This window comes from Zootoca vivipara, chromosome 8 (genome assembly GCF_963506605.1).
Source record: "Zootoca vivipara chromosome 8, rZooViv1.1, whole genome shotgun sequence".
Taxonomy (NCBI): Eukaryota; Metazoa; Chordata; class Lepidosauria; order Squamata; family Lacertidae; genus Zootoca; species Zootoca vivipara.
In genome coordinates, this window is record NC_083283.1 from 37,062,870 (window position 1) to 37,089,709 (window position 26,840).

A 26,840-nucleotide genomic window follows, 5' to 3' on the forward strand; every position below is an offset into this window, starting at 1 on the left:
CCCACAGAGGACCAAGCCAAATTTAGACGTCAAAGAGGCACACATAAACAAGAGGAAACATCTTGAACCAGAAACACTCCCCCTCTACCCTTTGTGAGCACATACGCAGGAACATAACTTCCTGAAATTAGTTCTTTCTTCTGCAGCTGACAGTGCTTCAATAACCCCTGCATATTAGCTCAGTAGGCAAATTGTTTTCGTATGGGCTCATTAAACGGCAAATGCCCTGATGATGTCATCCCCAGAAAATGAAGGCATGTTTTCTATTACACTAGCAAAGTGGCCAACCAATATGGTGGGTAGAGAAGGGAGGAACTCATGGAGATGGAATCACTGGAGCATACCAAGGTGCATTACTTAGGGAAGCACAGGCAGTGCAGTTCAAGTGAAATGCCAGTGGGCGCCAAGACTCCTTGTGCCAGGGAACAGATTTTGCCCCTGTCCCAACAGTATCCACCAAGTGCCACATGGACCCCAGCTTCATGCTGTCAAATGGGAATCAAGCTAGGGATGCTGTTACTATTCCTGCACTCCCTGGTGCAACTCTGTCTGTCCCCACAACATCGGATACGTGCCTAGGGAACAACAGATGAAAAGGCTACTTTTCTGCTTCCAGTTGAGCACTCCCATCACTATGGTGGACAGGAGCCTGGAGGAAGAACAACAGCAGATGCCATTGTTCATGCAAATAATTATTTGCAAGCCCTCTTCAAATGGTCATTTCACATTTTGGTTTACAGCAAAATCTAAAGCATGTTCAACCATTTGGATATTATCCCTACCCACAGTTTATCTAATGTTTAGGGAGGTTTTTAATGTTTAACAAATTAGTGTATTTTAATGTTTCTGTTGGAAGCCGCCCAGAGTGGCTGGGGAAACCCGGCCAGATGGGCGGGGTATAAATAATAAATTGTTGTTGTTGTTGTTGTTGTTGTTATCCCATTTTTTTACTGTCCCACAGAGTAGGATTTACAGAACACTTAACAACAATAATTTAATGCACAACATTTTAAACCAGAGACGGCTAAATTGTGGCACTCCAAATGTTGTTGGACTCCACCTCCCATCACTCAAGTCTGCATGGTCAACAGTCAAGGATGGTGAAAGTTGCAATGAGCTAGCATGACATTGGAATTGAGCTTCAAACTAAGGCACAGTGTGGATCACCTTCTCTAGCATTTATAGGCTCCAACACAGCCAGCTAAAGCTAAAAATCAATGCTGACTGCAAGTAGTATTACTCTTGTCTCTGACAAATAAGCTAACATCAGGGTCTGGTCCTTGATTACATCATTCTTTCCCTTATGTGCTGTACTGGGGTTCTTCTGACATGGGGAGAAAGCCTGATGCACTAGTGGGACTTGTGCAGTTTAGTTGAATTCAGCACAGAATTTCCTCAGAGTAGGGAAGGGAAATAAATATTTATGTGCATGCACACATATGGCACTTCCCCATTCTAGGAGTTAAAACAAAATGGGGCATTTTTACAAATGAATGAATCTAGTTCATTTCCTATCTTACATCACTGAACATGAACATAGTTAACAACCTAGCATGTCAGTTCTGTGGTGTCACACATGTTGCTAAATATCTGAGTTATCCACATGAACAAATATCTTACCCATCCAGACTTCTCCAAATTGACCAGCTCCAAGCTTTTTTACTAATTTGATTGAGTCCCGCGGAATCTCCCAGGCATCTTTATCCCACGGTTTCTGTGGTTTGGGACTGAGGCATGCCTTTTCCAACTTTCTGCATAATCCATCTGGCTGCTCTGTTTAAGAGACAAACATCATTACATTTGTACCTTGAGCAACACCAAAAGGTAAAGGGGACCCTGACCATCAGGTCCAGTCGTGTCCGACTCTGGGGTTGCGGCGCTCATCTCGCTCTATAGGCCAAGGGAGCTGGCGTTTGTCCGCAGACAGCTTCCGGGTCATGGGGCCAGCATGACAAAGCTGCTTCTGGCGAACCAGAGCAGCACACAGAAACACCGTTTACCTTCCCGCCGGAGCAGTACCTATTTATCTACTTGCACTTTGATGTGCTTTCAAACTGCTAGGTGGGCAGGAGCTGGGACCAAGCAACGGGAGCTCACTCCGTTGCAGGGATTCGAACCGCTGACCTTCTGATCAGCAAGTCCTAGACTCTGTGGTTTAACCCACAGCACCACATGGGACCCTAAGCAACACCAAAGGACAACATACATGCAGAGATTTACTTTCTCTTTTAAATCCTCCTTGCAAGAATTTTTTGAAAACCCAACAGGAACAAAACTATTTTCTTCGTTGCTTGTAAACAGCACAACATGTGCCATAGGTTCAGCTGCACTGGACTTCTCCCTCTGACCTTGACACAACATGGTGTAGTAGTACAGATACATGCTACTGGGACAAAATATTCTCTCACTTTGGTATGTGGCAACCTTCCCCAACCTGGTGTCCTCCAGATGTTTTGGACTAGAATTCCAATCAACCATAGAAAGTATGGCCAGTGGTCTGAGTTGCAGTCCAAAACATCTGGAGGGCACCACGTTGAGGAAGGCTGGTATATGGCAACAGGTACTGGTGGGAGGCGTACCCTTCATGATTCTCAGTTTTAAATGCACATTTTCCTTCTTTTGCCATGAACAGAAGGATAACTTTAATTACACTAGTAGATGCTGCAGTTTGCATCATTACATGGATTGCTGACAACTATCAACAGCTGATAGATTTTAGTCAGATATGTGTTCTATGAAAACCTATTTTGGTCACTGGGGTAAGTAAATATCGTTTAGGCTTCTGAATATAGAGCAGGCATCCCCAAACTGCGGCCCTCCAGATGTTTTGGCCTACAACTCCCATGATCCCTAGCTAACAGGACCAGTGGTCAGGGATGATGGGAATTGTAGTCCAAAACATCTGGAGGGCCAAAGTTTGGGGATGCCTGATATAGAGCGTGCCAAGATCCTAGGAATTCATAGATTAAGTGTCATTCTTTTTGTTTAAATGAGTTTGCTTTATATATGTGTTGTTGTAACCCACCCAGAACTCTTAGGACAAATGGTGGGATCTAAATTAAAAGCAACTTCTTAAGTATAGCCATCACCTGTTTTAACCTCAGAAAATGCACTCATATGAAGTTAAGGCTCATAGTTTTAAACCAAGGAACATTATTTTGCCAAATGCCATATATTAAAAGTCATGCCCTGAAGTATTTAAGATCTGCAATCAGGTTGATTTAAAGTATGGTCTTCCCAGCTGATGAAAACAGCATCATGGGTTGTTGTTGTTTTTCAGCAAACTTCTGTATAAAGCATTACTATGCATGAACTACATGTTCTTTTTAAATGTCACTGGTGGTTTTACTTTCCCACATCAAATATGTTCACAAGATTGCCACCGTGTTGGCACATAATAATTACAATGCCGATAACTTCTCAGCTTATCACTATGTCCATACTAGTGTTTAAATATTGCTTATACTCGGCAAGCAAAGTGTTCCCATTTACACTGAGCTGATATTTCTCCTACAATCAACTCAGTTTCAGGCTGATGTAAAATCCTGTGATCAAAGCTGACATACTTTTATTTCCCACCCTTGAGAGAGTTGTGTGGAACTTTCATCAATGTCCACCTTTACACAATCTGCACTATAAGTTAGAAAATATTTAGAGTGATCTAAAATACAGATATATATATATATATAATTATTTGATAATAACTTGCATTTTGATAAAGGTACTGGCTTACTTTGGTAATGTTTGATCATGTCACTGATACAGGGAAAAGTAATTCTTGGAGAGATGTAATATCCCCCATTGTCTAGACTTCTGATTTTGTAGTGCTTGACGACATCACCATGTTGTTTGTCATAGTCCCTCATGGACAGAGAGTAGCTACCTGTATACAAAATAATAATAATAATAATAATAATAATAATAATAATAATAATAATAATAATAACAACAACAACAACCACAGGTTAAATGGGAGTTAGAACTAGCTGCATCAAATCAGAGTTTTGCTTTCATGTTGCTGTATTATCCAAATCCAACAAAATGTGGTTAATCATAACTATGATTTGTTTGAAACAAGCCCAATTCCAAACTGGTTGAAGTGAAGTTGCAAGTGAAATATTCTGCCCTTCTCCTTGTGGATGTCCTGGAGGAGAGGGGAAAGGGGAAGCCTAGGGGTGGATAGCCACATTCCCATCATGATAAACCACTGGTTATGACAAAACCATTGTTTACCATGGCATCTGGATGCAGCCACTGTGTCAGTGCCAGATTGCTCTATATTGCAATACTGCAGGTACTGGTCACATTAACATTACAATATATCTGGCTGTATGATTATCAAACTGGGCATTCCATAAATGATACTACAAGGTTTTGATGTGAAAAAGAGGTCTAGATAAGACCAGAACAAGTCTCTTTGACCGTTTTTGTACTTTTAATACTATGCTATAAAGTCTACATTTCTCCCTGTGCAAACACATGTTAGTATATAATCCCTTCACCAGTGCCCAGTGTCTCATCAATATTTGTACAAGAGTTTCTCCCATAGCTATTCTCTATTTACAAAGGCTACATAGGCATGATATCCCAGTTTCTTCATATATTTAAGAATAACACGGCTTAAGGTAAATACTTGGTCTACAGTTATCTTCCCTCTTTGCTTGTCCATTCCTATATAATAATTAGGTGCTATTAGCCACATTTATCGGGCTAATAGATTTTTTTAGTAATAAGGGGGGCAGGGAAGCTAAATGTAAATTGAAAATGCTATCATCATTCTTTGGTGACAGATAATAAGTAAATTCACTCATACATAAACAGAAAAGAGAACTTACTGGAAAAATTTGAGCTCATCAAGGCAGAAGGCTGAGTTTCCTTTTAATTCAAATGAAATACAGAAAGCTCACCTTTCAATGTTTCACTCTCTCTGATAAGGAATGACCCAGGAGCATTCCCAGGTGCTAGAAGTTGCCTTTCTGCATCTTTCCTGGTTATGTCTTTAAAGAACCATCTGTAAAGTATTATGGGGAAATAGTTACACCTTTTTTTGTCTTTCTCAAGTGCACAGTGCCAAAGTAGAAAATCAAATATTTAAAATACATGAACCTACTCTTCTGTTTCCAAGGTGTTAACTTTTGCGACATAGTTGCTTGGGATAAAGCCTTCTCTCTTGGTCAAAAGGGATTTGGCTCTCCACCATTCTCCATGTCTAAGAAAAAGAAAAGAACCTTTTGTAAAGAGGTATTGATCATCTTCAGAGCCATCCAAACAGGCTTAGACTTCACTGGAAGGAGAAATATGTTGCTTTCCACCAAACATTTCTGGAATAAAGTCCCCTAAGAACATCTCCATATCACTGAAGGCTGCAAGCTGAATTCTAGATCATGCAATTAAAAATAAATTTTTGATGATTCAGAGTAGAGAAATATAAGGAGGTTCAGCCCATACTGCTGTGCATCAACTTCTCTGCATTTTGATTAGTATTTTCTGGAGAGGCAGTTATATTAGTCTCTTGGAGCAAAAACTAACACAAGTCTTAAGATAGGGTGCCACAAAACGCTCTGCTGCTAGTCAGACTAACCCCAATAAGTGCAGTAGTTTGACATTTTTATCAAGGCAGGCATTTGAGGACAAGCAGGGAACTTCAAAATAGAAAGCTTGTGTGCATATGTATCATGCTGCTAGTTACTAGGTGGCAACACACACATAAACGTGGTCTAGGAGCAACAAACAGAGCAGTGACTATTTCGATACTTACTCCTCCAGAATTTTCATTTTTTCTCCTTTCTTGAAGGACAGATCATCTTCATGAATGCCATCGTAAGGATACAAGGCTACCACAAGGTCCTGATGTTCTTTTTCCTCTGCTAATACAGAAATTCAAGCAAGATATTCTTACTCATTTTTCAAGTCTATCAAAACAGCAACTCGTGGTAGTAACCAGCAGCCTTTTAGAAACATACCTTCTTTAGTGAACCTCTGACCTGGCAGAAGGATATCATCAGTTGCCTAGAAAAACAACAAGAAGAAGAGTTAACAAAATTGTTTTATAACACTATCATATTTATATAAATGCACACTTATAAAATTAGAACATGTTTAAAACATAACTATACAATTTTTTAATGATGACTGTGTTATCTCTGGCAGTTTTTAGATATAATTTATAGCATCTACACTGAGATTCTTAGAAGACAAAGTACAGTATAACGCTTTACACGCCTTCGGCAGTCAACAGCTTTGCAGCTTACAGGAGAAGCAGCACATGTTCTGAAATACAGCTAATTGGGAAACTGCTCTATGTTTATCAAGGGACAAGTGTTTTATTAATATGCCTAATCCAGAGTTGCTTCTGGCAAGAGGTGACTTGCAGCCGGATCCTATTTGTGCTTAGACTCAAGTTCCACTGAGCTGAATGGGATTCCCTTGCAGACTCACAGGATTCTAGATTGTCTGAAACCAGCCTTTGGGCAACCTATCAGCAGTTAGACCATTAAATGTTGAAAAGGACTTGTTGCAAGCATGGAACAAAAACTGGATATTTTGAAAGTATGCTGATGCTTAATAATTGCTTGAGAGGTTTTTTTTAAAAAAAATTAAAAAAAACACAGCTGCACAAAAGGACACAAAACTGCTTTTACTTTTAAAACAACCCTCTTCATAAATTTAAGATAGAAAATTGCTAGTTAATTTCCCAATGGTCTACAAAAAGTGGTGGAGAAACCTGTTGGGCCTTCTGCTAGGTCAGTGGTGCTGTGGGCTTACCTGGCAGAGGGCTGCAGTAGTGCTCCAATAAGAACCTGGCCCTTGGGTCAGGGGAAACCACTGTTTAAATTTCCTACAACGACCCTGATATAGCATCACTCTGGAGAACAGTGGGAAATTTAAAGGGACAAGGTCCTCAGATAGTGGAGAGCACAAACATTTTTATTTAATTATTTTTTAAAGGAAGAGACCAGGGCAGGTGTCAACAGTGAGTCCAGCCATGGAAGTGGGGCTCCAATAGCTGTCTAAAGTCAGTGGATCTATGGTTGTAACTCCATCACTCAGATTCAGTTTACACAGTCAGATGTACGTGAGCAGTTATAGCATGTCCTTGGAGCACAGCTTGTTCACAGAGATGTAACTGTGAAGCAAGATGCATATAGTCACATAGAGTCCTGTGCCTCTGGCAACTGGGAAATCCCCCCCCCCTGCTATTTCAGAAAAATGTACCAGGCGCTCATGCTTGTATGCATTAGTATTTCTCCATGTGATTATGGGTGTGCACAAAATCTTCTTAACAGGCACAGAGCCTCTTTTATAGACACAAGTTCCCTGGGCTCATAAAGCACAATGCGCCTTTGAAATAGTGATGCCTTGGAAGCATTTAAGATATGTTGTTCGATCATTTTTGCGACTTTCTTTAAAAAGGAGTAGGCAGCATGGCACTCCAAGTGATGATGCTGGGTTACAGCTCCCATCATCCCTGTCCATTCATCATGCTGGCTGGGATGGATGGGAGTTGAATTCCAAAACAACTGGAAGGGACTACACTGGCTCTCTATGGCATACAGCAAGAGGGTTTTAGAATGAGCTCCCATAGCTGCGAATCCAAAATCTGGAAAGGCTCTGTTAATTTTATTTATTTTTATTTCATAAAATCTAATCTATCTATCTATATTAAAAACAACAATCTCAAAGCAGTTTTGGGTGTTAGTTTCTGTGCTGCAGCCATCTCTGCTATTTTTCTTCATTAAAACTAGTTTGTTTTTGTTTGTTTGTTTGTAGACCAACTCCTCAGTGCATCTCCATCTCTGCTTTCTTCACACCTATGCCATTATTTAAAACAGCCTCTTTTCCTTTCAGTGTTACTCCCTTCTCACTGTACTCAAATCTCTCTCTCTTCCATTCCTCATCTGAGAGAGATAAAGGGTGATGAGCCCTCAAATACTCCATAGTACCGCCACACAATGTATAACACTTCTGGTACCCTGTGTTGCCTTCAACCGTAAGTTTCAGATTCAACTGCAGTAATTTAGAATACGTATCTTATTAACAAGCAAACATCTATATATTTTAAAACATCCATCAACTGAACTGAACTTTCTATAACTAAACAAGTTAACTGACAGGCTTGTTCTTAAGATTCTAGTTATCTTACAGATACAGTAACATATACCATCATGGAGTGTGTGCACAAAGGGGGCCATAGAATAGGAGAGAGGATGAAGTGTAGAAATGGTGGTTTGTGTGCAAGGGACAGTTGAAAAAAGAGGGAGGAGGGGGAGGCAAGAAAAAGGGGAGTGTAGGCGAGAATGGTGTTTGTGTGCAAAGTTGGCTGAAGAATATGATAGAAAGAAGAAAATGTGGAGATGGGGGCATGATTTGTGTGCAAGGGAGAGTTGAGAAAAGGAAGGGGGAGAGGAAAAAAGGTGGTTGCAAAAAAAGGCATATGAGGCATGGGGATGGGGTTATAGATGAAAGCAGGGGCATGAAAGGGTTTGCAGAAAGGTGGTTTCCTAAGTGGGCAGATGGCGCAATATGTAGATGTAATATGTGGGAGGAGGAAGACATAGGAGGTTACCATGGGGGTGCTTTGTGTGCAACAGGAGGTGCCTAAGAGAAGGGGAGAGGCATTGACATGAGCATGAAGGTGAAAATAGGGGAAGGTGGAAGGTGGAAAGCAAGCTTGCATAGGGTGGGAAGGGGAAGCTCTGTGGGGGAAATGGCAGGAGGCTGGCGAATGGTGCGAGCAGGGAGGCAGCCCCTAGTTTTAAATAAAAATTTAAATTATGCCAGTCATGCTGTGATCTCACTCTTGGGAATTCTTCCCTGAAACTAATCTACTTACTGGCCTTTGCTGTTTATTGGACGTTGGATCCCTCACATAAATAGTTCGTTCAGATTTACGTACTGGTTCAATCTTCGCATCTCCCTGTAGATTGTCTTTTCGTTTGGATTTTATACATCCCATATTTTCCTGTTGGAATAAATAAGAATTAAGCAAAAATCAATGTTGTCTAGGTTATGTAGCAAAAATCTTCCAAGGCCTTTCTCCCAATATCTCTTCTACCAGGGCTGCAGTAATTATTTAGAAAGGACGGGGATTTCCTGACAGAGGTTCTGGAATCTGATCCCCAAGCACTGATCCCACTATGTTGTAGTGGCAGGCAGGGAACACTTTCATTTACTGGACCGTGATCTGATATGAACAAATCTTACATTTGTTTAATGAGTTTATCTGCCACTTTGTTTTTGTTTAAAAGCATTTCTGAACCTGCAGTGTTTAAAAACCTCTATGCAGTATACTATGCAGTTTTGTGTTTTCTTGTATTGGTCTTACGTTCTATGTCGTCTTCGTCATATCAGATTTGAGGGCCGCACAAGATATAATGAATACATAAAATCGTTCCCACACTAAGATGTATTGCACAACTTCTAGAAATTGGGTGTACATATCTTAAGATTGTTGATTTTGACCAACTGGATTTAAAGAGGAGGATAAAGGACTGAGCTTAAACAACTCTTACCATGAGCCAAGTTTCTCTCTGTATGTATGAATGAATGTAGATAAGTGCATATTTACTTAAGATAGGATTGTATTCCTTCACAAGAAAAAGAAAAGCAATATATTTTAATGTTAATGTTGTTTTTAAAGCAAAGAAATTATTTTAGAAATACTTCTGCCAGAAGGATTTCACTTTATTATTTTTTTTAAAGGCTAAAATGCTGACTCGGCTTGGACAGTTGAGACATAAATACAAACTGAACTATTAATGGCCTTATCTCTAACACAATAAGTGTTTCCTATTTCCTCTGACATGCTGGTTTATCTACAAATTACGGGGGGGGAACCTTCCTATGCACTGGCTGACAATTTTTCTAGGATGTTTTGCAGCAAAGTCTATTCATATTTTCAAATGAGGACATGAAACAGCTAAGGTTATTTCTGCTGTGCGACTTTTATTTCTGCCAGGTACAAAGTTTGCTAGAGAAATTATGTTGCAATGCTGATCTGGAATGAACCAAGTTGGCAAAATTTGGTGGTAAGCAACAGTGCACCAGTTTCTTTTTAAAAAACAAACAAACATATTTTTATTAAAGATTTCTTGGTTTACAAAAGTATGTGCTATGTCTCTTTTTTCAAGTTACATTTTCTACAGATCAGTTTCATTTGTTGAGACATTAGTGTTACCTTAGGAAAAAAAGGGGGAAAGAGGTGGAGGGGGGCATGGTGAGTGGGGGTGGGGTCGGGTGGTGATGTTTCTATTCTACTTAATGTACGTGTGGGGTTTTGTGTCAGCATCGCTTGTGCGGTGTTACTATTCGCTTGCGTTCCTTTGGTGGTGAGAGAGGTTGGGGTTGGCCTAGGGTGTGGCTATTTGTTTGTGATTGGCTGTGGTGAGAGTGCACCAGTTTCCAGCATAGAGTTTCTTCACTCACAAAGTCTGCCATAAATGAGCATAAAGTAAATGGAATGCCCCACCAATGAAATCGAGGAAAATACTTCAGAACTGAAGCATCTGTGGGAGAAAGCTGAAGACTTGGAAGTTGTAAGGTGGAGGCTACATATGGAGTAACCAAAATTAATTATCCACCCCAAATTAAACTCAAAGATGTATTTGCACCTCCACTCACCCCTCAAGACTTTTACAACTGGAAGATTTTGAGGCATCTACATCATGGAGTGCTTTGTCTCCCCTTTCATATGAAGAAGAGTTCTAGAAACCAAGAAGCTCACACACTAATTTGTGACATTTTAGTTGGTTGCACTAAAAAGTATTCCCCTTTTGTCAGTGGGTGGGAGCCAAGTGTGTCAGAACCAAGACTACAGATGTCTGAGAGAACGAAGCTTTCAATGGCATTCCCATGTTGAATTACCCCCCCCCCGTCTTGGAATGTACAGGGTCACTTACCCTGGGCCATGGCATTTTTTAAAATAATGAGTGCAGTTCGAAAGCACGTCAAAGTGCAAGTAGATAAATAGGTACTGCTACAGCAGGAAAGTAAACAGCGTTTCCGTGTGCTGCTCTGGTTCGCCAGAAACGGCTTTGTCATGCTGGCCACATGACCTGGAAGCTGTACGCCAGCTCCCTCGGCCAATAACGCGATATGAGCGCCGCAACCCCAGAGTCGGTCACAACTGGACCCAATGGTCAAGGGTCCCTTTACCTTTTACCTTTACCTTTATATTTATAATACTTTTTGGGTTTACAATACATATTTTTTTACTGCTCACCTAAAAACCAGTAGGGATGGGGCTAATGAAATCAGTAACCAGGGGCTGCTGCAGAGAAGGTCCTGCCTCATGTTCCCACCAACCAAATATATTTAGCTCAAAAGCAGGTCTCTGAAGATTAATGTAGCCTACAAGCAATCCATATGGGAGTAAGTAGTCTTTCAGATATCCTGTCAAAATCACAAGAATCCCACTGAATCTTTCACTCTGTACGCAATCTTTCAATCTGTACTACCGGTAGTTACAGGTAGGTAGCCATGTTGGTCTGCCATAGTCGAAACAAAAAAAAAAATTCTTCCAGTAGCACCTTTGAGACCAACTAAGTTTGTCATTGGTATGAGCTTTCGTGTGCATGCACACTTCTTCAGATACACACTGAAGAAGTGTACATGCACACGAAAGCTCTCATACCTTAGTTGGTCTCTAAGGTGCTACTGGAAGGAATTTATTTTGTTTTGTTTCAATCTGTACGCAACTGTAAAAATGACCACTTCCTAATCCTCAGTTTCAGATACAAGTGTGAATATGTAACAACAAGAATTTCTGTTCCTCTCCTCTTGTACTCCTCCTGTAGCTTCTTAGGGGATGGAAGCCATTAAATACAACTTAATGAAGTGTGGAGGATGGAAAAATACTTAGTATATAAGTGTGATGATTTCACATTGGAGTTTGCACTGATAAGGAAGGGTTGTCAGTTACTGTTCATTTTTAAACAGATCACTGGACTGAACAATTCTGTGAAAAGGGGAATCTGTTGGGGTTTTTAAAAGTGAAACGGAAAGTGGAAAAGGAAAAATATTTCAACCATGATCCAGAAATAGATGTTTCAGGAGTCTGTCATGTCTATATGCGTAATTAAATGATATAATTCTTGCACTAAGCCACAAAGTGGTATATAGCCAGGTCAACATGGCAAGTGTTCTCTTTCATAAGAAGACAAGAAGCTGCCTTATAGCAAGTCAAACCATAGGACCAGGTACTGAGACCACTGGTTTCTAGCCACGGTTCTCCAGGATTTCAGACAGGAGTCCTTTACCAGCCCATTAATATAGTACCGTACTACTGTAGATTGAGTTTCACAACTCGAAAAGGTATCTGACGTTTTTGTCTGGGTGGAAGATGGTGAAGGAAGGGACTCTAAAGGCCCGAAGCTCCTAAAAGCTGTGCACTTCCCTATTTCAAGAACTAACATTTTTGGTGTCATTTCCCTTTATGACTGACTCCCTTCCCTAAAGGCATAGTTAGGGAGCACTAATTATCCAGTTGCAATAGCAAAGATTGCAACAAATGCATGGTGTACTTGCATGTGCCACTTAACTGCCTGCTTAACCAACTGATGACCCTCTCAGCAATACACTGAGATCAGGGCAAGAGGTTAATTGTCCCTGTTCCTTAAAGCAACAGATATGTCATCACTCTGCTCCTTTTTTCCAGTGGAGGAATACAGTACAGTATACTTTGTGTTCACGTGGGGGTGGGGGTATGAAGCTATCTTTACACATATGGGCCCCTCCAGCCAGGTGGTTTTTTTGTGAGTGTATTCTGTGTATGTCATTGAAGCAATAATAATGCACTAGGGGTGGATTTATACCAGATGTTCCACACATAATTCTGCTTTATTAATTGTTCTAAGGTGCTTTCCCAATATTACATTACTGCTGTCTGGAGGGGCACCTTAGTGCTATGCCACAACAAAACATGGACAAAAACAAAAACAAAACCCCGAAACATTTGTGAAAGCAACTGGATTTCAACAGGAAGCTATGAGGCATGCACTGTTTGGAGATGAAGCAGTGGTTCATCTCCAAAGTGGCTGCAGGGGCCTGTGTTCGAAACTCCCATTGTTCTAGGCGCATTTTTATTAGCACAAGTTTATGAGCTCTGGGCGCAGTACTGCACCAAAGATTTCAGATTAAAACCGCAGAGTTTTCTGCCCCCACTTCTATCTACTCTCTGAAGACTGAAGAAGAGACCTTCTTAAGAATATCAGTGGGGGGGGGGAGGACTAGACCATGTGAAAAATGAACATAATATTTTAACTGTAGTTCATACATTTTCAGCTTTGTATTCTTGTTATTAAAAAAGTGTGCCTAGACTTTCCGTTGTTGCGCCCATAACCTAGGTTTAATACAGTGGTGCCTCGCTAGACAAATTTAATTTGTTCCATGGGTATTTTCTTATAACGAAAAATTCGTCTAGTGAATCCCATAGGAATGCATTGAATTTTTTTTTTTGCCCATAGGAATGCATTAATTGAATTTCAATGCATTCCTATGGGAAACCGCGATTCACTAGATGAATTTTTCATAAAACGAATTCGTCTAGCGAGGCAACCTCCGCTCGAAAAATCCTTTCGTTAAGCAGAAATTTCGTTAAGTGAGGCACCACTGTATGCCATTTAGCTCCTAGCTTTTATACCTCAGTTTCTAACACTGGCGGGGGCAAACAGTATTGAAAGCAGGAACACCTATAATCACATCATTATGATCATGAGCACAAATCATCATGAATGCACAATAAATAAGGCATCTGAATGGGCCCTATCCTAGCAGAACAGTAAACAAAGCTCAACAAATAGGTGCTATACAATGTAGTTCAGGGAAGGGAAATAAAATACGGTAAGGCTTAAGAAGAAAACTATTGGTGGACAAGAAACTGACACCTTCTGTTTGGAAGGTTCAGGCTAAGGCAGGCCTGATGAAAGAACCCACTCTCATTCAGGTTATTTATTTTCTCAGGAAGTTAGTGTGTGCAACAAACTATGTATGTGGGTAAAGGTAAAGGGACTCCTGACCATTAGGTCCAGTCGTGACCAACTCTGGGGTTGCAGTGCTCATCTCGTGTTATTGGCCGAGGGAGCCGACGTACAGCTTCCAGGTCATGTGGACAGCATGACAAAGCCACTTCTGGCGAACCAGAGCAGCACACGGAAACACCGTTTACCTTCCCACTGTAGTGGTACCTATTTATCTACTTGCACTTTGACGTGTTTTTGAACTGCTAGGTTGGCAGGAGCTGGGACTGAGCAACGGGAGCTCACCCCGTCGTGGGTATTCGAACCGCCGACCTTCTGATCGGCAAGCCCTAGGCTCTGTGGTTTAACCCACAGCGCCACCTGCGTCTCATGAGAGTAATATGCTTTAAATAAATAAATAAATTATATGGCAACTTGTTTTTTCTTCTTAGTGCTTTCCTATTTAAAACCATCACTTGGAGGGGAAGGGCTTGCAAGTATTGCATGCATAACAGGTGAGTAAAAGCGATAAACTTGGTCAACCAGGGCCGGCCCACACATCAGGTGAGGCAAGCGCCTCAGGTGGCAGAATCCATAGGTGCAACAGATCACAATGCAGTCTGTCCTTGTTCCTGATGTAGATCTTCACTCACTCCTTATTCCTTGGTGGGGAGGGGGAACGCCATTTTGTGGTTTGCCTCAAGTACCAAAATGTTTTGGGCCAGCCCTGTGGTCAACTGTGGGAAGCCTTATAGGTGGGAAGCCTGCGTTAAGAAAGGGGCCTGCTTACTTAGTTGTTCATGTTTTTGTAGATGCTTTCCCACTCTTCCCAGAAATATTTTTTGTGAGCTGCTTACTGCAGACAAAGAAAGGGGGAGGCCTTCGGGTATCATAGTCTACTTTCTGTTCTTGTACTTGTGCTGGAGTGAAGTGAAAGTTGCTAAAGACTGGAATCTGCAAATGCAGCAAAAGACACAGATGAAACAACTGCATGTGCTGGGTGTGTGCATGGGAGCAACAGGAAGAAAGAAAAAGAGGCAGCAGGCAATGGGGCAAGAGGTTGCTCATGAGACTGTTCATTATTCATTAAATGGAGGTCACAACTAGACATGATAAGAGTCTGTCATTCACACGTCTGTCCCACCCATTACATCCCAGCAGTTGGTTGTTCCCCACACTTCTCTTCCGTCCTGCCTTCAACACTGGACCGGAGTCAGATGTAGATAAAAATGCATTCATCAAATGACAGAGAAGAACACAAGAGGGTACACAGCACCCTTCTCTCACATGATCCTTTTATTGCTAAATGTTAAGACCTACTGCCGGTAGGAAAGTAACACAGAAAGCCAAGACTGAGTACCTGATACCATCATGTCCAATTTGGCATGAGAGCAGACACGGAACCAGTACAAGGGGCAGACTGCGATGGTGGTTTCACTCAGCGGTATCTCGCTAGTGAAACCACCGCCGCTCCCGTGTCCCTCTGCTACCAACGCAGCGAGGGAGAAACAAGCTACATCTGACCACTGGAGGCAGTAGGACTCAGAGCCGGAGTGATTTCACCAGTGATATACCACTGAGTGAAACGGCCATCACGGTCTGCCCCTCATGCCAGCTCAGAGGGACAATCAAGTTGCATCGGCCAGGCGCCAATACAGCTTATTCCTCCCTCCTTTTCTTTAACCTGCTTGGCTGAGGAGTGTGTGGCTGCCCTCACACAGTGGTATACAAATATTTTAATATTGTTCATTCAGTTTCTACAATTTTCTAAACCCTTTGCTCACTAGCATCACACATCAAGCCAGATGAGAGCCAAAGAGGTTTGCGTGCTTCTAAGTTCAACTATAGGCAAACAATGTACATTGGAGGTATGCAAGACAAAAGTACGGTAAGTAGCATTGTAGGAGATTCACGTCTGTCTGGGGCAGTACCAGATATGCCTGTGGAAACTATTAGCTACTTCCTGTTCATCTATAGTTGGATGACTTTTGAGCATTGCAATAAACAGAATGTCCATGGGAACAACTCCCTGGGACATTCAACAATGAAATAGAGTAATGTAAGGCTGACTTCATGTTCTCTATTACTTAAAGCCTGCATACTTTTTTAACCAATTTAAATTGGTCACAACGGCAGTTACGGCCTTACCAATTCTGCATCCATCAGCTTGGTTGAGCTCCAAATATATATTTCTTCACTTCCTCCTTCCCGTTCATGGCAATAACTTTCAGCTCCTCATCTGAATCTCCAGCATTTCTCAACCTATGCTTCCTACCTTCATTTTGCAAATAAATCATTTAAACAGAAAGTCTGAGGTGGAAGAGACTTAGCAAAAAGGCATCTCTTGTAACCTGCAATAATCAGAGGCGGCTGGAGATTCCAGAGACAATCTATTCTTCTAGCATGGGAACTACATTATCCCCAATATATTGCTAAACTCTATTCAACTGCACAAATTGGAGTTCTTGGAAGGGAAGAGAAACAAAATGCAAAAATGCTCGGGCCAAAAATGCTCGGGCCAAAAAGATGATTTAGCTGTTCAGTCTTTAAACTATTTTATTTCTTTATGTTGAGGTTAAGTTCCAGCTGAAATAAACTCCAGGACAAGGCCCTGTTTCATAATTATTCGTCAGCTGGAATATTAAGAGACCCTACATTAGACATATATTGCACAACAATTACTAGCATATCTATACATTGTTTACATTTTGTAAATAAATTGGTACACATTGACCGTGGAAACTTGGGAAGAATTATTTGTTTGTTGTAAACCATATAACTGTTTATTTAGAAAATATAAAAAAAATTATAGATACGTATACTAGTAACGGTTGTGCTATATATGTCTAACATAGGGTCTCTTAATATTCCAGCTGACAAAGAATTACGAAACAGGGCCTTGTCCTGGAGTTTATTTCAACTGGAACTTATCCTTAACATAAAGAAATAAAATTGTTTAAAGACTGAACAGCTAATCATCTTTTTGGCCCGAGCTCTTGGAATTTTTCGCATCAAACTCCATTCAATGGCAACAATTTATTGTTGCATTTCTCTAAAACAAATGTTTTAGCGAAATGGAACAACATAACGTTATGGGAAACATGACATGACATCCGCATGTCTGCACTCGGTAATAATTCTCAGTGTCTAAGAGAAGGCAGGAAGAAAACAATACATCTTGTCAAGAGCTGATATAGATTTAACATGAAAATTCTCAAATGCAGACTGAGCTTCATTGTGGGGGGGGGGGGAAGGCTAATTCCATGTAAGGAACCATTATGAAAAGGATGAAAAACAAAACTGCCCAAGGCCTTTCCACAAACATGTAGTGCGACTACACGTGGAATACGAATGACAACTCTGGATAATGTAGAACTAGAAAACGTGAATAAAAAGGCAACCCAAATGATCAGAGGGCTGGGGCAAGTCATCCTACAAGTTCATCCTCAATGTTTTGGGCTTCTTATTTTTTTTGGGGGGGGGAGCAGAGTAAAAAGGGATGTGGTACAAGTGAACATAATTATGGATGATATGGATAAAATGCAGTAAGTCTCTATGAGGCACAGGATGATGGAACAGATGGGCTTTGGGTGTGATCCAGCAGAGCTCTTCTTAAATTCTTATGGGATTAATAGTCACACAGGAGGGACTATTGCTTAGCACTAGAAGCATTTAGGTTCAGTTGCCAATATCTCAATTTAAAAGTACATATATTGGATACCAAGCCTGGGGGGAAATGGAATAACATAATAGAGGTACAGTAAAACCAAGGCAGAGAAGACTTGTGTTCGACTGAAGCTCCTACCCAGTATAAGATTCCTATGTGCTAAGAAAACATTGATGTGCTACCTCCTGTATAGGTTCGTAAGTTATAGGTTCATAAGATCGTGAAGCTGAGGCTCCAATACTTTTGGCCACCTCATGAGAAGAGAAGAATCCTTGGAAAAGACCCTGATGTTGGGAAAGATGGAGGGCACTAGGAGAAGGGGACGACAGAGGACGAGATGGTTGGACAGTGTTCTCGAAGCTACGAACATGAGTTTGACCAAACTGCGGGAGGCAGTGCAAGACAGGAGTGCCTGGCGTGCTATGGTACATGGGGTCATGAAGAGTCAGACATGACTAAACAACAACAACAAGAAGAAGAATAAGAAGTATGAGAAGCTGCATGCCCAGAAATTACATGTGAACATAGATTCCATTCAGAAGGTCCAATCAATGCACACCTTCCATATGTTTTACAGTATTGTACACAGGCACCTCTTATTTAACTCAGGGGCTTTCCAAGCTCAACATTTACTCTCTTTTAAAATGTTGTCTAAGTTGCATAGAACCAGAGGAACTTAGGTGTAGTGGTAGTCTGGGACAGAGATTCTGAAGGCAAAACCAGAACGCTTAACAAACTTCAGTTCCCATGTGGAAGCCAGATTCCCCATCCCTGAAACAGGTAGTTTGTAGTCACACTTTGAGCCCTGTCATTGGAGGTGGGGGAAGCCGAGATATTTGCCTGGTAGCAGATGATTCACCAGAGAATTCTGAATGGGATATCTGCGTAAGAGCAGGACTGATGGATGTGAAGTGTGTAAAATACACAGCCTAAAACGTAAAGGATATTTTAGGAGGGACAGGCTTTTTGTTTGGGGGGGGGGCACAGAACCAAGTTATCTTTAATTCAATTAGTCAGTTAAGTATTTTTATTTATTTACTTGATGGGGGGGCAGCTGCCCGGCTGCCTGCGCCCCCTGGCTACACCCATGAAGTAGCATCTTTAACTACTGCCACAGATTTGACATTTACAAAAACATAACAAAAGGAATACTAATACATTAAATCTTCAGATCACCAGAGATGTACATTATGAAAGCTATCAAAGGTATACTAGAGTTAACAGAGCTACTGTGTGAACACACACACACACAGGGTTTCGTGTCGGCGTCAACTGGATAGGTTCTCTTTCTCAGAATCCTCAAAGTTGACCACCAACAGCACCTGAACTGAGCAGGCACAAAGGTCACCTGGTTACAGCCATCTCCGCTGTGTTGAGATCTATTTCTGTTAGCTAGTATTTCCAAGTTGGCACCCAACCAGGAACAAAAAACTCAGCTTCCTCCACCAGTGGCCCCAGCAGTCAGAAGGCATATACAGGTAGAAGCCAGAAGCTTCTCGGGAAAAGGGTTCAATTCCTGTTTTGGTGCCTGTGATTCCACACAGTAAACACTAACAATACTAAATAGAACATGCTGGGTGCCTGTGGGAGGAGAACTAGCTTTTTCCAAAGTAAAGGGAAGGAAGCCATTTGTACAAGAATGAAGTATTTAGCAACAAGGTTGCTGGAGACAGGGGAGAAAGTAAACAATGGGTAATAAGAGGTTTGGGTTCAATGTGTACCCTATGGAAATAAAATTGTGGCCTCCACAATGCAAAACGTACCTTCTGGGGAACCTATTGGAAACAAACTTGGATGTGCTTTCGAACTGCTATGTTGGCAGGAGCTGGAACCGAGCAACGGGAGCTTACCCCGTCGTGGGGATTCGAACTACTGACCTTCCGATTGGCAAGCCTTAGGCTCTATGGTTTAGACATGACATGAAATCCCAGGGGAACGCGAGATGGAGAGATATAAAAGGTGATGTGCAGGGAAACTTTCGTTTCGGGATCTCCATCGACTCCAGTGGGAAGGTTTAAGCTACAATATCTCTTGCTTGCTAGCTTTTAGGCACCAAGCAAAGCTCATTCTATTCCCTTGTACAAGGGATCAGAGATCCTTTTAATCGCCTTTAATGCTGTCTCTGTTAGGGCTTTTAATTGCCAACTACATTTTATCTATTTTTATGTGCTGTTTTGTGTGTTGGTTATTGTATTTTAAATGCTTTGCAATGTAAGCTGTTCTGAGACTATTTGGAGAAAGGCAGGACAGACATCCTGTGAATGAAAATAGAAGTGCATGCATAATATCATGTTATCATCAGAGTTGGGATTAGCTCGTAAGCATGCATGTAGCTCTAGCTAGTTTCCATTCCCAAACTGAAACAATGACCACTGGAAGGTGAAGAAAGGGAGTAAGGAGAAGATATAGTGTCACTATAGTGCTGCAGTCACCAACACAGCGACTGTACCGTGTTTCTCCTAAAATAAGACGTGCCTATAAAATAAGCCATGGCATGATTTTCTCGAGGCAATAAAATATAAGACATACCCCGAAAATAAGCCATACTGATAGGCGCAGTTTTGGAGGGCGCCAAGGAAGAGGCTAGGCTGGACGCGGCACCTCCCTTAAGACGGCCCTGGCTAGAGCTCCTGAGGGTGCCCCCCCGCCACCATTGCCACCCCGCAAGCTCTTCGTCCCTCTGTTTAGTTACCGGTAGTTTAGTTTTTGCGCGCCTGCCGCGTTCGGAGAGCACGAGATGTTTTTATCTCCACCGAAGCAGGACCTCCCGCCCCCGCTCCCTCTTCCAAAACCTCCGAGCTGGGTCCGCAGCATGGTGGTAGCGGCGGAGACAGTGAGTGAGCCACTGCCCGCGCCCTCCGCCCCCTTGTCAGGAGGCTGCAAAGGGAGGATGCAAAGGCGGAGGGAACCGGAAGCCCCCAGTGCCTCCCCCAGTCCCGCTGCCGGGCCGGGCATGTGCGGCGCCCCAGGAACATGGCGGAGGCGGCGTGAATGAATCCAAGCAATGGGGGCAGCAGCCGTGCAGCTGACAGGCATGCAAGCCACGTTGCCGGCGCGCCGAGGGGGCGCGGGTCCTTTCCCTTTGGTGAGTGCCAGCTGGCGGCTCCCGGGCCCGAGGTTCTGCCTCATGCCCAGGCTTCCGAGGAGCCTTGCAAAGGGAGGAGGCCATCGCCTCCTCCTCCTCTTCCCCCTTTGCTGCCACCGCCTCCTCTCCTCGCTGCAGCGTCTACCGGGTCCCGCACGCTGAAGCGCAGACAGTGCAAGAGGAAGTGGCGGTCGTGGCGTAGCAGTTGCCGCCCGCCTTCCGGAGAGTGCGTGTGTGCAGACAGGGACGTGGTTGGCTGCCCGGTGGGTGCCGGCAGCTTGCTCGACCAGAAACCCGCTCTGTTCTGCAAGCTGGGTTTGGCTGAGGAGGGAAGCAGCTCTCCCATCCCGCTGGCTCCAGTTGTGTCCCTCCCACCGCACCGCACCGTTTGTGTTGCTGCTCCGTCCCTCTCCGTGCAATTTGGTGCTGAGCGCGCGTGCTCTCCGTCCCCCGTTATTTTAGTTTTTGCGCGCCTGCCATATTCAGAGAGCGTGAGAGAGTTTTTATCTCCACCGAAGCAGGACCCCCTTCTCTTCCGAAACCTTTCATGTCCACGTTCCTTGCGATCAAAAGGCCTAGGGAAGGGGGAAATGCTTCTGGTGACAAGAATTGAGATGGATCCTATGAATGTTTACTGTGAGCTTAGTGAGTCTTAGTTGAAGTAAGTAAGGTATGTTTAGGACTGCTACCAATTAGGGAATAAGCAAACACACAATTATAATTGAATAAATGTAGATCACTGTACCATACTTAATTTTTAAAAAAATAAGACATCCCCTGAAAATAAGCCGTGGTGTTTTTTTTTTTGGAGGAAAAAGAAATATAAGACGTGTCTTATTTTAGGAGAAACACGGTATGCACAACGGTTCCCTAGAGGACATCCCCTGGTGCTTTATCATGAAAAGCACATTTATTTAGGTGTTTTGACATCATCCTATGTAGAAAAAAATGAAGACTCATGACAACCAATGCCTTGCATCAACATTCCTGCAGTTCTGGCAAGAACCGGATCTGTGATTATATATATATATATAATAAAACAACCTGTGCAGTCTGTCACTGTAAGCTTTAATTAAATGGCATTTATGGCATTTTTGGAACCGCATGTTGCAAATTCAATATATTTCATTATTAATTCTATTGATTCTGATCTAGACTCTCCCCACCCCAATCCTGCTTTGGAAACGCAAAGCAGTGTTTGTGTTTTCTCTGTTTCTGTTTGTCTTTTTTTGGGGGGGGGGAACGATCCCCTGTGGAGGGGGAAGAGAAACCACTGGAGAATAGGGAGCTCATAGCACTCCCTCAAGATTCTTCAGCCTTCTAATGCCAATGTAGCTGAAAGAAATTCTTTTTTTAAAAAAACAGACTTCCTGCATGAAATAATGAAACCTCAACAAAAGGAACTGTGGCACCATCTTTAGTAACTGGGTAGCGGAACGGTCCCTTCAACACAACATGCACTCTACCAGATGATACAACAACTGACCAGATGATTGAAGCAGTAGAATACAACAACAACAACAACAATTTAATTAAATTATAATAATACTTTATTTATACACTACCCATCTGGCTGGGGTGCCCCAGCCACTCTGTGGAATGTGATTAGCAGCGTCATCTGCTACATGTCTACTCAGAAGTAAGACACATTGAGTTCAATGGGGTTTACTTCCACTTCAGTAGGTCTCAAAGTACTAGTGCATGGCAAATACACAAAAGGTAGCTGCCTGGGTAAACAGATACAAAGGAAGATAGGCGAGATGTATAGAAGTTGTCACTTTGGCAGGTACCTCAATATACAGAATTATACAGTGCTTTTGTTCTAAAAAAATGTTTAGGGGCACTCTCATTTTCCTACTCATATTGAAATACTGCCCCTCACTGAGGCCAAACTTAGATTCACAAATTGTTTAGGGGTTTGTGTACCCCTGTGTACCCCCAGAAAAAAGCACTGGAATTATACATTATACATTGTGTCAGATATACTGGTAGACCTCCATGTGATATTGGACTCCAACTCCCATCAGCCCCAACCAGCATGGCCAGTGGCTAGGGATGATGGGAGTTGGAGTCCAACAACTGGAGGTCACCATGCTGGCTATACCTGTGTTATATACTGTATAAATATTATAAAGAGCTGCTAAACAGCTATTAAAAGCATGGAAACCTCTTTTGTATCAAGACCCATGAGCCAGCAGTAGCCCCCATGTATGAGAGCTTAAGGTTCTTTTGACTAAATAAGGAGTTGACTCAACAGTGAAACCATTCATTAAATAGTAGATACAATAGTCTGATGTTGTTAAGACTCCAACTGCTATTAGTCCCAGCCAGCATGGCAAATGGTCAGGGATTATGGGAACGGTAGTTCAACCAGGTCCCAAGGACCACAGGTTCTCAGTTCCTGGTTTAAAGTACTATAAGATGCCTTGTCTTGTCTTGGTGTTTCTTTCCAAGCATGATAAAAATCACCTTAGCTGTGACTGTGCAAACCACGGCTGCATGGAAACCTCTCAAGTGTCAATCATTTGAAATTTGGAAACGAAAAATGTCCACAGAAATACAAAAAAAAAGGGAAGTCACTGCAGTACAGCTGAGTAATTAAAGCCAGTTCGAAGCCAAACATTCACTAGCAGAAGCCCCTGAGGAATTATTTCACTTGCAAAGGTAACTAGAACCCGTGTTCATTCCTCTAGTTCTACATGCAACCCTTTAAATAAGCATCAACTTCTATTTTGAGGAAGCACACTCACTTTCTGTTTAGAAGTCCATTATGCATAACCTCTTAACTCTTTGCTGACTGAAACAATTGCTCTTCTAAAGCACAGTGCCATGGGAAAAGAAAGCAATTAATTTCGACATAGGTGAAAAATAATCAGATCTATATATTTTGATACACTTCTGTGATGCCACAAAAGAGTATGTCATTTTAAGTACGCTGTCCCTTCTGGAGTGGAAAACCTTTTGACAATCTCTGTTCTTCTGGTGAAGTGTGGTCACTACCAGCTATGAATATGCAAAGCCTTTCTTTATTAAAATGTGAATACTCTGTGTCCAGCAAAAGCAACACAGGTTCGCCATCCCTTCCTTAAATTAACTTTGCATGATTCAAAACTTTATCAAAAGCAGTGATACATTTCTTCTTCAGTACTTTACTTCAAACCAGAATAATACTACAACAACCACTGTAGTGTGGAGGGCACCCTGTGGAGAGCTACATCACAAGATGCTGCTGGGGCTTTTGGCAAAATCTTTATTTCCACTTTATCATTATGTCTTCAACAGTGTTTTTTTTTTTGTGTGTGTGTGTGTGTGTGTGTAGTCCCCATCATGTCATGAATCAGTGGTGGCTTGATGCCTCCTGGGACTGGTGAGGCGGGAGGCTGGTAGGCAGAGGCATCTCGTTCTAGTTTTCTCACCATCCTGTTTCCTTCCCTGCTGAGTTTTATAGGAGGAAAACTGAGACTAAGGAGGAAGTAGCTGGTTATAACTAAGAAAGCAGGTAGGTAAGGCCTGGCTGAGGGTGGTTGGTAAGGTAGAGTCCCATTTGCCCTAATAGACCAGCCTCCACTGCCTTCAACGTTTATTTCAGATCATTCGGCAAATACATTTACTGTACTTGATGTGACTCCCAAATTGTACAATAGCAATTGCATATATATAGCCAAGGACTAAACTACTTACTATTCAGAGAACAGTTTGTGGATACGTATGATGAAGCATTGTTGCAGCTAAGTAGGTGTAGACCTGATCACTGGTTGACTTTAATATCACTATGCTCCCTACTCTGGGGTAAACTAAGCAAGCAAACACTTTAGTTTACTGCCTTCCCAAGGCACCAGTGATATATATATCTATATCTATATATATGGTTGGTTCCCTTTTGCATGGCTAAGAAGACAGGAAGCCATTTTTGCAGCTGTTCCGGTTTTGGAGAAAATACCAACTTTGTGAAATACCAATTGGGGAAGCTTAGAATAAAAGAAATGAAAAATTTAATTTATCCAGCATTATATCTGCTTGCTTTAAGATTCCCTTTTATGTAATTGTTAACTTTAGTCCCTCCCCAGATTTCTAAACCTGACAAATTAATCATGAATGGTAACAAACAAAACACTAGCAACTACTTGTGGTGATTCATCACAAGCTTTACTTTTACTAAACCTTTTGATTACTTAACAGAGTGTAACAAAAAAATGTCATCAGAGTCCCTGTGGGGAACAATAGATTATAATACATCAATATCAGATGAGTTCCCAAAGTTTTTTTTTTCCTTAAGCAAACAAACAAACTCCAATTGTAACAAGAAGGCAGGAAAATGTGAGCTGTACTTACAAAGCACTAGAGCAACCAGTCAGATGACCTTAAGAATTCATCAGCACCACATGAGAGAATAGGCCAGATAAACGCCCCTTCCCGCAGGCTAAAGGAAAAGCGAGCCACTGCGAAAATAACGCTACTTCCTTTTAACTAAACTACTGTAACATGTTTTAATCTGGGGTCCAGATAGAAGCTCCTCTAGGGGTCAGGCGCGCGCACCGTCCAATTAGTACCACACTTCCTCTTTTTTTAAAATGTGCTCCGCATATGGTTCACAATACAGCACTTTAATAATTTTCATTTTAATAGAAGAGAGCGCACAGAGGGAAGGAGCTTTTATCAGATTTCAGAGCTTGGTGAAAAATAAAAGCTCCCTTGGTATATTACCGCAGCTGAATTATGCAAGGTGGTTATCTAAAAATGATACAAAAGCCCGAAAGCCTGCAGCTGAGAGAAAGGGATTTATCAAAGCCCTCCTCCCAGGAAACTTCACGGTTGATAGGAATCCCAATCTCCCGCAATTCTCTCTACTCATTGAACTCCACCCCCACCCCCGCGCGCCACTTCACAATAGAGAAATACTCCTGTAATCGATCTAAAAATCTATGGCCACGCCTTCTTTTCCCTCGTTCGGGGCTTATCTCGCGCAGCCTTTCTTCCCCCTCGAAAGAAAGGATCGTGCTCCTTGCATGTGCGAAAGTTATGTTTGGCTGGCAAAATGCAAAGCAAAGAGCTGCAACGCTGTTCGCACTGTTTTGGCCAAGCACGAGCCCAGGTGCTTCTGCCCTTGGCGACATCAGTGTCGCTGCAACCCTATGCACGCTTACCTGCGAGTAAGTTCCACTGAACTCAATGGGGCTTACTTTTGAGTAGGCACGCCACAGCCTTGCACTAAAGCAACCCACATATCTTTAGACAGGGGGCATCTACCTCATGGAGGAAATTATGAGGAACCAACCAGCGAAGATTCAGCTTTCTCTCTGCAGCGCAACAGGACTTTGCTACGTGGCTAAAAACAGCAGCAGCAGCAAGCATGCAAGCAACACCGACGCTATTAGCCCGAAGCGCGGCGGGAGAAGTTCAAATTGCCAGGCTTCGTCCAAGCCACCTTCCAGCCCCTCCGTCTCGCCACCCAACCGGGGCTTTGCCGAGAAAGTGAGGGGAGCCCACTTACTTTTCCCGGGGTCTCAAGCTTGTTAAGTCCACGGTCGCTGCTTCAGCCCAGTGGCCCGGAATCGGATAGAGCCCGAGCCCGAGCCGCGCGTTTTTCTCGGCCAGAGGGGAACTGAGAGCACGCACGCCCGAGGGGAACCAGCGAGCCGCCTCCTCCTCCTGCCAAGCGCCCGTCCTGCTCCCTCGCAGAGAGGAACTTGGGCGGCTTTCGCAGCCTGTCGGGGGCTGAGACTTGTCGCTCACTTCCTGGTCCCGGGAAATTTGCATAGCAGGTCGGGAAGGTGGCCGGCCGGCGGGGGGTGGGAATATTTCTTGGAAACCGAAAGGCGGGTCCAGGCAGGACGGCGACGAGGCGCCCCAAGAGTAGTGGTAGTGCGGACACACCCGCTTCGAGAGCGGGAGAACTCGCTCGCTCTTTCTCGCCCTCGCAACCGGGGCTCTTGAGGGCAGCCGGCCCCACAGCGCGAAGGGGGCGGAGGGGTGGGGACTCGGCCCGCGGCTCCCTGCTCGGTCATCCCAAGAAAAGCAGCTGCGCGCCTTCCTTGTGGGTGGGGAGTAATTATTCCGACCGAAGCAACCCGGTGTGTGAGGGGATAAAAATAGCTAAGCCAAGTGGATTCTGGTCCCAGCTCTGCGCCCGCCC

General features: G+C 42.8%; 1 protein-coding gene across 5 annotated transcripts in view; it reads right to left on the bottom strand.

Moving 5' to 3' along the window:
• LYN (LYN proto-oncogene, Src family tyrosine kinase) overlaps positions 1 to 26,519 on the bottom strand; it is a 45,910-nt gene extending 19,391 nt beyond the window's left edge. Inside the window, exons 1-8 of one of the 5 annotated variants that reach the window (XM_035125192.2) lie at positions 26,199 to 26,519; positions 8,897 to 8,962; positions 5,964 to 6,009; positions 5,759 to 5,864; positions 5,111 to 5,209; positions 4,908 to 5,011; positions 3,734 to 3,883; positions 1,621 to 1,773 (exon numbers count right to left, since the gene is read on the bottom strand). In XM_035125192.2, the coding sequence (XP_034981083.1) occupies positions 1,621 to 1,773; positions 3,734 to 3,883; positions 4,908 to 5,011; positions 5,111 to 5,209; positions 5,759 to 5,864; positions 5,964 to 6,009; positions 8,897 to 8,956 (718 nt within the window). In that variant the 5' untranslated portion in view covers positions 8,957 to 8,962; positions 26,199 to 26,519. Of the gene's footprint in view, positions 1 to 1,620; positions 1,774 to 3,733; positions 3,884 to 4,907; positions 5,012 to 5,110; positions 5,210 to 5,758; positions 5,868 to 5,963; positions 6,010 to 8,833; positions 8,963 to 25,039; positions 26,177 to 26,198 lie in introns of those variants that run through there. The other 4 variants (XM_035125190.2, XM_035125191.2, XM_035125189.2 and 1 more) reach the window with 4 other exon arrangements.
• Between the last annotated feature and the right edge of the window lie 321 nt (positions 26,520 to 26,840).